Below are 14415 nucleotides of genomic sequence, written 5' to 3' on the forward strand. Positions count from 1 at the left end.
TTGGTGTGAAGTTATCATTATCTAAATGTCCTGGACCATAGGCAATATAATGAGAATGAAGTCCAATGTTCAGCAATAACAATAATAATAATAATAAGTGTTCCTTTTACCCAATTGAAGGGTGTCCTCGTTGTTTTATGCTGAGGGCAGCATCACAGCCATAGGCTAGGCTGCATGATTGTGCATGGACAGAATATCTGAATATATCTGTCGGCTCGTCCCTTTTGTGTGTTGGGCTTGATGTGTTTCTTAAGGAAGTATTGAGCCTCCTTGGCAGTGGAAAACGTGTGTTGTATGCTGGAAGGTTATGATGAGTTTTGCCGGGTGGATGAAGCCGCATCTCAGGTTTAGCTTGCATAGCTCTGATCTCACCTCATTGTACTGTAGGTCGTCATCTGTTTCAGCAGTTCGGCACTCAGATCTGGGTAGATGCTGATCCTCTTCTCCACATAAGTAAGAGCTCCCGGTTCCGCTTTGAGGCGAACAATTTGCCGTTTGACTTAAAAACKGTGAATTCCAACAATCATACACTGGGATCTGTTCCGGAGGGGACCCGTGCGCCTTGCTTCTCCTGACAAAACAGTTCATAGAAATGATTGGTCATGAAGGAAGTTGGGTTGCCCACTTCCACACCAGTTTCAAGTCATATGACCCGCACATTGAATTCACGGGAATGATTTTCGAGTGATTGTGTTTTCTTTTTTAGGAGATTGATTTCCCCTTAGCTTAGTTTGCGCTGTGTCCAGGTCATGGAGTCACCCCTTTGTCACATTGGCCGAAAAATGGGGAAGCTCGCAAGCCGAAGAACACCATCCCAACCGCGAAGCACGGGGGTGGCAGCATCATGTTGTGGAGTGCTTTGCTGCAGGAGGGACTGGTGCACTTCACAAAATAGATGGCTTCATGAGAAAGGAAAAGTATGTGGATATATTGAATCAACATCTCAAGACATCAGTCAGGAAGTTAAAGCTTGGTCGCAAATGTGTCTTCCAAATGGACAATGACCCCAAGCATACTTCCAAAGTTGTGGCAAAATGGCTTAAGGACAACAAAGTCAAGGTATTGGAGTGGCCATCACAAAGCCCTGACCTCAATCCTATAGAAAATTTGTGGGCAGAACTGAAAAAGCGTGTGCGAGCAAGGAGGCCTACAAACCTGACTCAGTTACACCAGCTCTGTCAGGAGGAATGGGCCAAAATTCACTCAACTTATTGTGGGAAGCTTGTGGAAGGCTACCTGACACATTTGACCCAAGTGAAACAATTTAAAGGCAATGCTACCAAATACTGATTGAGTGTATGTAAACTTCTGACCCACTGGGAATGTGATGAAAGAAATACAAGCTGAAAAATATAATTTCACATTCTTAAAATAAAGTCGTGATCCTAACTGACAGAGAATTTTTACTAGGATTAAATGTCAGGAATTGTGAAAAACTGAGTTTAAATGTATTTGGCTAAGGTGTATGTAAACTTCAGATTTCAACTGTACATGTGATATTATATGTTGAAAATTCTTTCCAAAATAAGTCAGTTAATTCATATGTATTTTCCTAAACTAAGCAATGAGAAAGCCACATGTTATCCAATTATTCAGTTACTGTACTAAAACACACACACACACACACACACATGCACAAGCGCACACACGCGCGCACACACACACACACAGTGGGTTAAGATGACTCACACTGTCAAGTGTGTCTACTTGTGTGCAGTCGCCGACTCCCCCTCATCTACGGAAAAAAATCGCAGCAGCCCCACCTCTAAACTACTTCCCACAGCTATGTAGTCTTCTCATAATTTGACTGGCTGTACAGCTCCTACAGAGGAGAAACAAAACTGATAGGGAAGAAAAACGTTTACAACTCGCTGTATTTTTTCCCCATACCCTTTCTCCCTTCTTGTTTGTCTTTTCGTTTTCCCTCTATCTTTTTACTCTCCATTCCTTCTCTCACCTCGCCTCTCTTAGAGCCCTGGAAGTGTTGGGCGACATGTTCAGGCAGCATGTTGGTGACCAGTGATTCATCTCAAACACCCTAACCTTCTGGTCATGCACCTCAATCTTTCACAAGAACAGCTTATTTGACTGCCTCTCCACCTAGGTGTATGTGTGTGAGAAAGAGAGAGGTGAGGAAGAGGAGAGTGTGGGGGAAGCTCCTACAGACTATTGTTKTTGGGGGAATCAGTAACAAGATTATTATTATTATTATTTACGAGTTACAGGCTGAGGCTCATTGAGGTCTGACTCAATCTGGTTCTGAGGTGTGATTGTGAGGATGGTCAGGAGGAGGTGACTCACATGTCTGGCAAAGTAGTAGAAGCTTATCCTCATGATAATGACCATCACTGTCGTCAGGGACTTGGAAGGGACTACAGATGTCCTGAGGACAGAGAGAAGATGGGTGAGAGCGAGAGGGAACATATTGAGTATCCACAGCTTTACACTTTACCTACCTACCATTTCAGTACATGTTTTTAGCACCACTTGAGGGGTTATTGTTCCTCACCTGTAGCTGGTAAATCGTATGAAGTCATATAGTTCGTAGATGTCCCTCCAGCTGTAGATGTTGACAACACCCGTTGTCACAACTACCAGCAGCATGAGCCCCAGCTTGACCAGCTGGCTGACCCGCACCAGTATATGGTGGTCGCCACGAGCGACAGCACCGCCATGTAGCTGTAGTGTTTGGGGTTCTCAGAGCAACMCCCTATTCTATCTACTCTTTCCTCTTCTCCTCCTCACTTACGTCTCTTCGTTCTCTCTCCAGCAGCTCCAGGTTCAGTAGTCTGTTCAGCTCCTGTTCACACTCCCTGGCGTCCGTCTTCTTGTTTATCTGACGCTGAGGGCTCGTCACTTAGGCATCACAGGTCAAAGGTCATAAATAGGCTCACAGTGAAATTCACACACTTAGTCAAATCTAAAGGAAATCTTAAACTGAAAAATTTAAAAATCAGGGTCACACAGAGTGTTTCTTGSTAGACTTAAACAAATCTACTTTGAAACAGAAGTATACACCTCACACACATGGTTATGGGATTAAAAATGTTGAAATGTATTACATTTTGAGTTATGTACATCACAGAACTGTTTGACATAGAAACACCGGATTTTCGGCAGTTTTTTTGAAATAATGTTTATTATAAAATTATGAAAAATATGAATAACATTCCACCCATGAGGTCACTAGTCATTTGACTGCAGGAAAGGGCTACGGCTTAGGTGTACCTGTGTGTCTTCCTGTTTGCAYTCTATGGGCGTGGCCCGGACAGAGCCAATGCTCCCATTGGTCTATGTGGTGTTAATCAACTGGGGAGAGTTTCCGTTCTGAAAAACGAGGGGAGAGACAGAGGGAGAGGAATATAAAACATTTCATTTACAGAACCATGCCAGACAGAAAAAGGTCATCTCTCACCACCCCGTTGAGTCCGTTGACCTGGGTGGTTTCCTTGGGTACCAGCAACAGGTATGTGTCTATGCCTTTCTCCAGCAGGTACTTATACCTCTCCCCTCAGTTTCCCAGCTCTAGGTCAAACTCTCCATGGTCCTCTGGGAGATGTGGACACGCAGGGAGAACACGTGCACGCACGCACTCTTGTCCTTCCCCTAGCTAACAAGGCGGCTTCCACCATGGCCAGGCCCATTATGATGGAGCAAGCTGTGTGGTCGTCACGGTAACCAGGCAGGCCACAGATACAGTAGTAACAGTCTCCCAGGATCTTGATACACAACTGGTGGTGTTGCTGCATGGAGGGGGAGGGTGGAGAGAGGAGAGAATCAACGACAGACATGATATGAATGTACAGTATGTCATGAAGGGTGTGTGTTTGTGAGAGAAATAAACAGTGTATTTTAAAAACAGCACAAGGAAGTCGGATGAGTGTGAAAGTCTCATAACATGACATATTGTCGTGAGAGATGAGGAGAGGAAGAGAACAACACAAGGAGACTTCACTTGCTTTGGCAATGTTAACATATGTTTCCCATGCCAATAAAGCCCCTTGAATTGACTTGAAACAAGGCCATGGAGAGACAAAGCAAGACATACACGCTGAGGAAAGCTGGTTAAAACCCACTAAATTACCAAACAGGATACTGCAACAGAGACAGAGACAGAGAGCGAGAAGAGGGGGGGGCAGAGAAAACAAAATTGCTTAATAGATGTGTTCTGATAAACTGGCTGCACCCGTCTCTCAGAAGCCTCCACTGCCTCTTTGGTATCACACAACACTCTAAACTCAGCTAATCAGTTGCCTTTGTGTATCAGGTTAGGCAAGCCAGCTTTGCAGGGATCTGTGGGACACAGAGCTGAGTTTTTTTTTTAAAGATTGTTGTTGAAGCAGAGCAGAGCTTGTTGTGAAGAAAGTTGTCAAGGAAGTGAGTTTGTGTTTATAAAGGACCTCCCACCCCCACCTACYGTCAACCAATCATGTCAATGCAGAGCTATAGGGAGCCCTCCACATTGTTACATCATTTGGGCTGCACATGGCGATGCGGTACTGAGCTCAATTTGGCCTCTGCATGCCTCCAGAGGCTTCGCAATTGCGTCACAACATCCATACAGCGCCCCCGACCACATTTTCGGGTCAAGCATAAATTGGTTTTGAGCATCACAATGCTCACACAGCACCCCTCACAACCTGTCAGTCACGACTTCCTTTTCAGCAGSATGTTGATATGTTCATCCCTCCCCCTATCTGCCCCTCTCCCCCAGCTCCTGATTAACTGGGTGTTGTACCTGTGTGCAGTCACTGTCTCCCCCTCATCTACGGAAAGAAATCGCAGCAGCCCCACCCCCAAACTACTTCCCGCAGCTATGTACCCAGCAGGTGTGTGTGTGTGGCCTGATGCCCCACTGACCTGTTACCACTTTACAGGTGTGCTGTCACCTATAGCTGTTAGCAATGTGCTGGAACACTCAATGCTGCTCGAATTACAGTCTGAAGTCACTGCAGCTGATGAGTCAATTATCGTGCCCTCCATCCTCTATCCTCTCTTACGCTTGTCCCTGACTGCTACTATTGTGGAGCAAACAGTATGGGCCCTATAGAGAGAGAGAATTCCCAGAGTACCAAAGAGGAGAGTGTTGTGTGATGTTTCAGGTCTTCTCACCTGTATCATGCCTTCTCTTACCGGCCAGTGTTTCACTTACTGCAGCACCCACCTCCCAATCTCTACCCACGTCCACCTCTCCCTGTCTGAGCAGCATGGTTCCCTGCAGGCTGTCCTGGTGCCTCTGTGCGACGATGATGACCCCCAGCACCAGCGTGTGTGAGCAGCAGGAGATGGACCAGGGTCAGTGAAAGGAACCAGGGTCTGGTAGTTCAGCCCCAGATAGCACGGCTATCATGAGCAGGAGTAGTTACTTAGGTATGGTACCTTAGCGCAAGCAACAGATGCCGCAGGGAGCTTGTGCAGCCAGCACAGCGTGTAGAGTACAATATCCCCCACAAGGCCAACTGCAAGTACCACGACCATTGCAAGTTTGTCCGTCGAGGTCAGCAGTTGAGAAGCGCGGAAAACACCACCAGCACGAAAAGAGTTTCCTGTTGCTCAGTGGTGTAAAGTACTTAAGTAAAAATACTTTAAAGTACTACTTAAGTAGTTTTTTGGGGGTATCTGTACTTTACATTTGACTACTTTTAATTCACTACATTCCTTAAGAAAATATTGTACTTTTTACTCCCTGACACCCAAAAGTACTCGTTACATTTTGAATGCTTAGCAGGACAGGAAAATGGTCCAATTCACATACTTATCAAGAGAACATCCCTGGTCATCCCTACTGCCTCTGATCTGGCGGACTCACTAAACACACATGCTTCATTTGTAAATTGTCTGAGTATTTGAGTCTGCCCCTGGCTATTCGTAAATTGAAAAAAAAAAAAATTTGTGCCGTCTGGTTTGCTTAATATAAGGAATTTTAAATTGTTTTACTTTTGATACTTAAGTATATTTTAGCAATTACATTTACTTTTGATACTTAAGTATATTTTAAATCAAATACTTTTACTCAAGTAGAATTTTACTGTGTTACTTTTACTTGAGTCATTTTCTATTTAGGTATCTTTACTTTTACTCAAGTATGACAGTTGGGTACTTTTTCCACCACTGCTGTTGCTGCCGTCAGAAGAAGACCTGGCAGAGCCGTTCGAGGGACTCAGCGCAAAGGTGAGATGCATGACACTTGGCAGGCACACGCAGCAGCCAGGCGTATGACCTGCCCCATGCCCGACGTGACTGTTGCTGAACATTCTCCTGAATCATCTGTGTCTTGGGGAAGCGATGGAGCAGGGAATGGAGAGAAGAAGGGAGAGGGTGGTAGTTCTCATACATCCCTAATTAAACCCAAACCCAGTCCTGCAGCCTCCTAATGACCATCCTCATAATCAAAGACAAATGATACACACCTTGATTTATACTTCAAGTTTATTGGGATTTGTTAGGTCAATAACCTGCCATTGTCAGCAAATAATGTCAATGTATTCTGTAAAGTCTCAGTAACGTACAAATACGTGCACACACACACAGAGAATTAGCAGAGATAACAGTCTGCTGCTGGAAGCCACTGTCTCAGGCTCCCAATCCACATGTCGTTTTTCCCAGTGCCACTACTGCTGCCACCAGTACTCCTACTGTCCCCAGTCTTCCCAGTGCAGCAGTTCCTAGCGCTGCTGTTCCCAGTGCCCCAGCTCCGAGAGGTGCAGCAGCCGCGGTTACTGTTTCCATGCCGATTCCTCCTATCAGGCTGGTCCCTGTAAGGACCTCACCCCTCAGTTTAATCTGAGTGTGGAACGGACTCTTTGGTGCACCCAGTATAAAGGCCCCCACTGCAACAAAGGTCACTGTTATTATTTCTGCTGGTCCCAGAATGACASTTCCCAGTGTTAAACCCCAGAAGCCTAGCACCGCACCTACTGCTACAGAGCCTAGAACTACTAGTGTCGTCGCTCTGGTTCTAAATTCTGGTCCAGCAGCAACACTCGCGGCCCCCAGTGACACCCCTGCAGCCGTGGCTCCCCCTAACAGACCCCCTATGCTGCCCCCCGACCCCAGCAAAGAGCATACTGGGAGAATGAGTCTCAGGGTACAAGAGGATGTCACTGCCGCCCCCACCGCCACCCTCGCTGCCCCCTCTGGTCCCAAACTCACCACAGCCACTGTTCCCAGAGCAGCTCCTAGCAGTCCTGCAGCCAGGGTCCCCACCCACAGCACTGACCCCAGCATCACAGTCACCTCTGACCCTGACCCACCTGTATCCCCCACACCCATAGGGAAACCTACTATTGCCACAACAACTGAGTATAGCAGTAACCTCTCTGACCATTTGCTGTTTCCTTCGGCTCTCTGCTGTGTTCTTCTCTCTGATAGGGCCTTCAGTAGGACACAGAGGGACGAGATAGCAATGGCCATAGTAAATAGTCCTGTGATGACGCCCATACGGCCCATCGCCACACTGAGGTAGAGAGTAGAGAAAAAAACAGAGAGGACCGCGGTCATCTCATTCACGTAAGTGTAAGGGTACACTAGCAGGACCATGATGCACTGGACCAGGAAGTGGCCCCACACGGGGAGTGCGCCCACTAGTGTTCCAGTTGCCACGGCTCCCACCGTGATGGTGACCCCTCCAGCCACCTCCGCCGCCTTCGCTCTAGCTCCACCTCCTCCTTCCCTCCCTATCAGTCGCATCACCATGGAGGCGAGGAGAAGTCCGGTTCCCATGGATACCAATGCCGTAGTGAACACCAGGCACGTGGCTACCGCTCCCACCCCCGCCACGCCAACCTCTCCTGCTGCTCGGGCGGCGGTGATCATAAGTGGTCCAGTTGTGGTCAAGTAGGGTTCGGCTGCAGCCAGAGCTGTCTCTCCGATGGCGAACCCAGCCGCTACGCTCCTCAGGACCACCTCCACCATTCCAACCACACCTAGGAGAGACAGAACATGATTCTCTACTTTACCACTGTGAGTATGAACAGTTCTGGAAGATCTATACCCACTGTGAATAGACCTCGAGTCTAGACAGAGACCACTCATATTGTCCACCAGGTGTCAGTGAAGGACAAGAGTAGAACAACCAACACGAGAACGAACTGTCACAGATGAAAAAGCTCAGTCAAATCAAATTGGTCACATACACATGGTTAGCAGATGTTACAGCTATAATGTGAATAGATATTGTATCACTATGGAATGCAGTGACGTGTGGGAAACTTGTTAATAAACAGGCCAGACAACAAAACTGTCAGTAATACACTCTTCCTTCCTTGTCAAGACTAGTCACTCTGTCACGGTATATGGAAACTGAAACCACAATGCACCCGGTCTCTTAACACGCTGAAATTCAAACCTGAAAGAGTGACTGAATTACCTGAAAAGTCAACAAACTAAACTCAACAGACCATTTCTGTCCATAGTGTAACGTTATGACGCACAAAGTTTTGGCTGCAATATTCAATGGTGTTTCTACTCAAGAGTTTATTGCTCTTATCTCAACTCTGTCATGCCTGCAAGCTCCCTAGGATATTAAAAAAGCAGGTTCTTACTAAACCTATTGGATAGAATATGTGCTAACAGGTACACGGAGACAGAAAACATACATAGTAAAATTACAAATCAAAGTTACTTTGAGTGTTAAACTACTACAGACGAGTATCTTACCATGGGCTGTTCCTGCCATAACAGCAAGTGGATCCACTGACTTCCTGTCTTTAGCTCCACCTCTAGGATTCTCATGACATGTGACAAGCGCTGCAGTTTTTCCAGTAACTAACCCATTAAAAAAAAAATATATATATATATATCGTTTTTCTTAGTGACCTTATTACTGTCATTCTTGTTATTAATGTATGACAAGTTGACACATTTGTTTTACTACAACTCATTCTTAGACTCTCTTAACATCCTAGAACTTGCAATGCAAGTATGTCTAGGATATGTTTTTCAAAATTCATTTCTCAAGATTTTGTGTGGAGCAGTGAGTATGTCACGTGTCACATCTGTACTTCAAGGAAAGGAGGGAAGGATACATTTATTTGAATAATATTCTAACAGGGTTTAGGTTCCTTCATAACCGTCATTGCTTCCTTTCCTTCTCACTCTGTCCCCACCCCTCTTTTGTCAGCTGACAACAACGCGCTGGATCATGTGATAACCGCTTCCTCAAATGTGTGATCAGATGTGGTTTGTATTATTTTCAAAGCAGAGCATAGGCGACACCCTTGAGGCACTAACCGAACGCTGCTTTACAAGCTGTAAAAAAAATAACCCAGTGAGTATTGAATTCATTCTTGCATATTTTGATACAGGACTTGTGCTCATTGAAAGTCGACTCTTGTTAAATATATTTGCATCTAAAGTTGCATAGTATCTGTATCAGGCTAAAGTTACTAGACTCCCTTTGAAGAACCAGTCAATTGTTACAATGTATCACTCTTGCGGTGTTCTGCTAAGTGATGCGTAGCTACAGTAGCAATTCAAGTCGCTGTTTCCTATCCAATGACTTTATACTTACTGTACGTTACTTGAAATGTATATAAATACGTCAAACCAGCTAACATTTTCTCATGTAGGCTAATGGTCAGATTATCATGGTATTACTATTATTTATCTGTCTTTTCTGCCTAGCTCTGGGCCATATTGTGTCATTTAAGTTTTATTTTGTTTCCTGGTTTATTTTGTATCCTGGTATTTGCTTGTGTTTCAATATATGCACTGTGCATATGCACAAGCTAATCATTCCTTGAGTTCAGTTATGGTCAGGTGACTTGTACAGTTCAGGTATTATTCATGTGTAGTGTTTGTCTTATAATGGTAAAAGGTTAAACAGGTTAGTGTTGTCACGCCTTCTTTGTTTTCCCACCCCTCCTCCTCTCCTACCTCCTTTGGCAGTTGGCACACCCAGTCAGTCGTGTGACACTCAGGTGTATCAATACACACTGCACATTGACTCTATTCAGTTATGCAGAATGTCCACCAGGGTCATGTTCATTATGCCTGTACAGAAGCAGATACTTTAAAATTAAAGCGATTTACGTGCATTCCTTGTGTTTGGGCAAATCTGGATGCTACATCCCAGTTTTAGTGACTTTGTACTGTAACAAACGTCTGTCTCTTTCAGGAATGCGATTTGCAGTAGCATTGTGTGTGCTGGCGCTCTTTGTGGCCACCCTTGCCCTGGACAATGGTCTGATGAGGACCCCTCCTATGGGCTGGTTGGCATGGGAACGCTTCCGCTGTGACATCGACTGTCAGAACGACCCCAAGAACTGCATCAGGTAAGACAAAAATATGATTCTGAACTCTTCCCATTCTTGGGAATGCCTTTCATAACAAGGAAAGGAGACAAGGTGAGGAAGAGATTTCAGAGCCAACATTGACACTTTTTTATAATATAGGCCATAGGAACTCCTGACATTTTCCTCTCTTCCTCTGCGTCGTCCTCCCACAGTGAGGTTCTGTTCCGGGACATGGCAGACAGGCTGGCTGAGGACGGCTGGAGGGAGCTGGGATATGTCTACGTCAACATAGATGATTGCTGGGCCTCCAAGGACAGAGACAGTAATGGACGCCTGCAGGCTGACCCTAAGCGGTAGGCTACTGAACGGAGTAACACACATGTTTTGTTCTCACAAGCACTGTTAATGTTTACAACTTTATTGCACTTGAATCTCATGTATCTTATCTATGTATTGTCTATTGTCAGGTGGAATATATCTATATTGAGGTTGTTGACATATATTGTACCAATATATTGAGGTCACTGACTTGTCAGTCATATGATACTCATATAGCCCATTCTCTCAGGTGGGGTATATTGGCATTATTGTGCTCAAACTATTGTGTCTGTATGAATATGTGTTATATGTCTGTCTAACCTGTGTATCTATAACCTCCTCTCTCAGGTTCCCAAGTGGGATCCCCAACCTGGCGAGCTACATCCATGACCGGGGGCTGAAGCTGGGTATCTACGGGGACATGGGCACACTCACATGTGGAGGGTACCCTGGGACCCCCCTGGACAAGATCACTATAGACGCTCAGACTTTCGCTGACTGGAAAGTGGACATGCTGAAGTTTGACGGCTGCTACTCCAACGCTACGGAGCAGGAGCAGGGTGAGGAAGGGGGGAGAGTTGGAGGCATGAGTAAGGGGAGAGTTGTGGATGGACATACTGAAGGTTGAAACAGGAGATAAGTGGTTTACTCAACCCTCAGCTGCTTGCTTGACACAGACACTGTTCTTTCTTATAGGCTACCCTGCCATGTCGAAGGCTCTGAACGCTACCGGACGCCCCATTGGCTACTCTTGCAGTTGGCCAGCCTACCAGGGTGGACTCCCACCCAAGGTTAATCAAATTTCATTTAAATAATTACATATTTTTGTAATAAGGAGGGGTTCATATTTGCTGTAAGTCAATCCAGTTTATATACAGATCATATTTAGACATTTTCTAAGTTGACCTGTTCTACATTTGTTTCTCAGGTGAACTACACCCAACTGGGAGAGATCTGTAACCTGTGGCGTAACTATGGTGACATAGAGGACTCGTGGAATAGTGTGCTGAGCATTGCTGATTGGTTCTTCAACAACCAAGACGTMCTGCAGCCTGCAGCTGGACCCGGCCGGTGGAATGACCCTGACATGGTCTGTCTTTGTCAAACTCTCCATTTCACTGTAGAGGAAATGTTGCTATTCAATTAAATAACCAATTTGTCGTGCATATTCAGAGTGAGGAGATGACCGAGTATGTTTTAGCTTCTGGCTGAACTGACTGTGTATTCTAGCTGCTGGTCGGGGACTTTGGGCTGAGCATGGATCAGTCTCGGTCTCAGATGGCTCTGTGGGCCATCATGGCTGCTCCTCTCTTCATGTCCAACGACCTGAGGACCATTAGCAGCGGGGCACGCACCATCCTGCAGAACAAGGTGGCCATCGGCATCAGCCAGGACCCCATGGGCATCCAGGGTAGACGCCTGATCAAGGTAAGACCCACATATATTCTATAGTYTTATCAGGGTCAAATACTCCTCCTGAGTTGTTGTTGAGCTGAATCTAGCTGAATCTAAATGTCCTCAATCTTATTATTCTCTCTCTCTCTCTCTGTACCTTGCTTCCTGTCTTATTCTCAGGAGAAGAGCGGTATTGAGGTGTTCTGGCGCCCTCTGTCTGATAAGGCCAGTGCTCTAGTGTTCTTCAGTCGTCGTACTGACATGCCTTACCGCTACCAGGCCTCCCTGGGACAACTCAACTACACCACTGGCAGCTACAAGGTCAGTCTGGTCCCGGTTTCTCTAAGTCATATTGCTGGCRTTGCCTCAATCATGCCATTTCATATCTCCTTTTTTTCTTCATGTCCCGTACTCTCTCTCCTTCCTTCCCCCTCCCTTTCTCCAGATCTATGATGTGTTTGCGGAGCGGGAAATGCCCACACTGAAGGACTCCACACACTTTGTTGTGTCCATCAACCCCTCGGGTGTGGTCATGTGGTATATCTCAGCCCCTGCTGACCAGGAGAACACCCACATCGGGGGAAAGCTCAGGGGACCCGCCTTCCATCGCCACGCCAACGGTATCTCACCCATCGTACTGTAACCTTCCCCCATTGTCTTTGATGTCTCCTTAAGATGATACCTGCTTTCTCTCAGCTCTACTTTTCACTAATCCAACATTATAATATATGCCATTTAGCAGACTTTTTAATCCAAAGCGACTTAGTCATGCGTGCATACATTTTACGTATGGGTAGTCCCGGGAACATTCTCATCAATGAATACCTCAAGGAAGGGAGCAAAGTAGATCTTTCCAGAATGGACAGAGCAAATGCTATTTTAATGTTGTCCCACAAAGATGACAGTTGTCTCCCTGAGATGACATCACTCAATACTCAGGAATGTTCTGATTATGCAATTGACAGTAACCATGATGATGCTGGTCACTGCCACTGCACTGTAGTTTCTTATGTTTACAAGTTTTAATTTAAAAGGTATTCTTATTTTCATTGCACTAGTTTTTAATGTTCTGGATTTAAGGGCTCTGGTGGGAAATGTTTTCAATGAATATCAGGAAATGATTAGATAGCTTATTTTAAATGATTGATGCTGTGAATGATTTTTGTATTTTCTAAAGTGTTCAAAAACCAATAAACACTTTTTTTCCAGTGTGTTGTCTTTTCTTTGTTCCTTTACTCTACTCACTGAAGCAGTCCTGACTTTCTTTAGATTATTTTACATTTCTTGTTTTACTTGTGTACTGTAATTCAGCTGCCAAGTACAGAGAGAGAGAGATTGGAACGGAGAGAGCTGCCAAGTACGGCCTACATGTAATAATAATTAAGGTCTACACAAAATTGAAAGGTACGGAGACAGTGACTGGGCAGTTTGTTTGTAGAGGGCACAGAAATACAAGGTCAYATTAAAGTTCAGTACTACTACTAGTCATCCTTCCATCTAGCTCTGACAGTGGATGATGTCACAGACCAATTGCACATAGAACTAAAATTAGATTCTATTTCTATGCAACCGCCACTGTGAAGTGACTGATGTCCGATCGATAGAACTCTGCTACAGAACTCCTAATCACTTAGGACTTGCAAGCTCAAAATATGCTTTTAGGAAACCTGGCCCAGGTCACTTTGAAACGCATTTATTATTATGGCAGATTTTCTGAATTACTTGAAAAAGCATCCTGTTCAGAAACCTGTTAGAACCCTTTTCAGAAAAATGTCCATGTCGTCCAACAGCCGTTGGCCACTACCGTCCCCCAGAACCTGGGTGCCTGCAGCTCCTTGGCTCCCAACACAGTGGCTCCTACCCAGGAAACACCACTCCAACAGCCACAATGGTCCACCTAACTTCAACAGGCCCTCTACTACAACACCTTTCAACAGGCCTGTGGAAACACCACCCTTCAAAGTGGCTACATCTCTTCTAGTAGGTACACCAGCCCATCCCTTCCAAGTTTGTTCATCCAACCTCCTGTAGCCCAGCTCCAGTCCTGTATGGGGACATTATATTGACTACATGGACTGGACTTAGGGACCACAGGTGAACACTAAGTGCTTCCCTCCACTGGCCTCATCCCTCGATGAAGTACAGCAGTGGCCAAAAGTTTTGAGAATGACACAAATGTTAATTTTCACGAAGTCTGCTGCCTCAGTTTGTATGATGGCAATTTGCATATACTCCAGAACGTTATGAAGAGTGATCAGATGAATTGCAATTAATTGCAAAGTCCCTCTTTGCCATGCAAATGAACTGAATCCCCCCAAAAACATTTCCACTGCATTTCAACCCTGCCACAAAAGGACCAGCTGACATCATGTCAGTGATTCTCTCGTAAACACAGGTGTGAGTGTTGACGAGGACAAGGCTGGAGATCACTCTGTCATGCTGATTGAGTTCGAATAACAGACTGGAT

General features: G+C 45.3%; 2 protein-coding genes and 1 pseudogene across 2 annotated transcripts; 1 reads left to right on the forward strand and 2 right to left on the reverse strand.

The window, feature by feature from the left end:
* Window positions 1-1783: 1783 nt before the first annotated feature.
* Window positions 1784-5209, reverse strand: LOC139023218 (adenylate cyclase type 3-like; annotated as a pseudogene).
* A 1202-nt stretch (window positions 5210-6411) lies between these two features.
* On the reverse strand, window positions 6412-8699 carry LOC111954344 (uncharacterized). Its single transcript, XM_023974008.2, has 2 exons — window positions 8659-8699; window positions 6412-7925 (listed from the first exon to the last, which is right to left on the reverse strand). Exons 1-2 carry the CDS (start codon window positions 8675-8677, stop codon window positions 6574-6576), a joined length of 1371 nt encoding a protein of 456 aa, XP_023829776.1. The 5' UTR covers window positions 8678-8699; the 3' UTR covers window positions 6412-6573.
* A 472-nt stretch (window positions 8700-9171) lies between these two features.
* On the forward strand, window positions 9172-13159 carry LOC111954345 (alpha-N-acetylgalactosaminidase). The gene is made up of 9 exons (XM_023974009.2): window positions 9172-9268; window positions 10118-10274; window positions 10448-10588; window positions 10902-11113; window positions 11250-11344; window positions 11482-11643; window positions 11784-11981; window positions 12129-12269; window positions 12394-13159. Exons 2-9 carry the CDS (start codon window positions 10120-10122, stop codon window positions 12589-12591), a joined length of 1302 nt encoding a protein of 433 aa, XP_023829777.1. The 5' UTR covers window positions 9172-9268; window positions 10118-10119; the 3' UTR covers window positions 12592-13159.
* The last annotated feature ends 1256 nt before the right edge of the window (window positions 13160-14415 follow it).

The sequence above is a fragment of the Salvelinus sp. IW2-2015 genome, linkage group LG28 (genome assembly GCF_002910315.2).
Source record: "Salvelinus sp. IW2-2015 linkage group LG28, ASM291031v2, whole genome shotgun sequence".
Taxonomy (NCBI): domain Eukaryota; kingdom Metazoa; phylum Chordata; class Actinopteri; order Salmoniformes; family Salmonidae; genus Salvelinus; species Salvelinus sp. IW2-2015.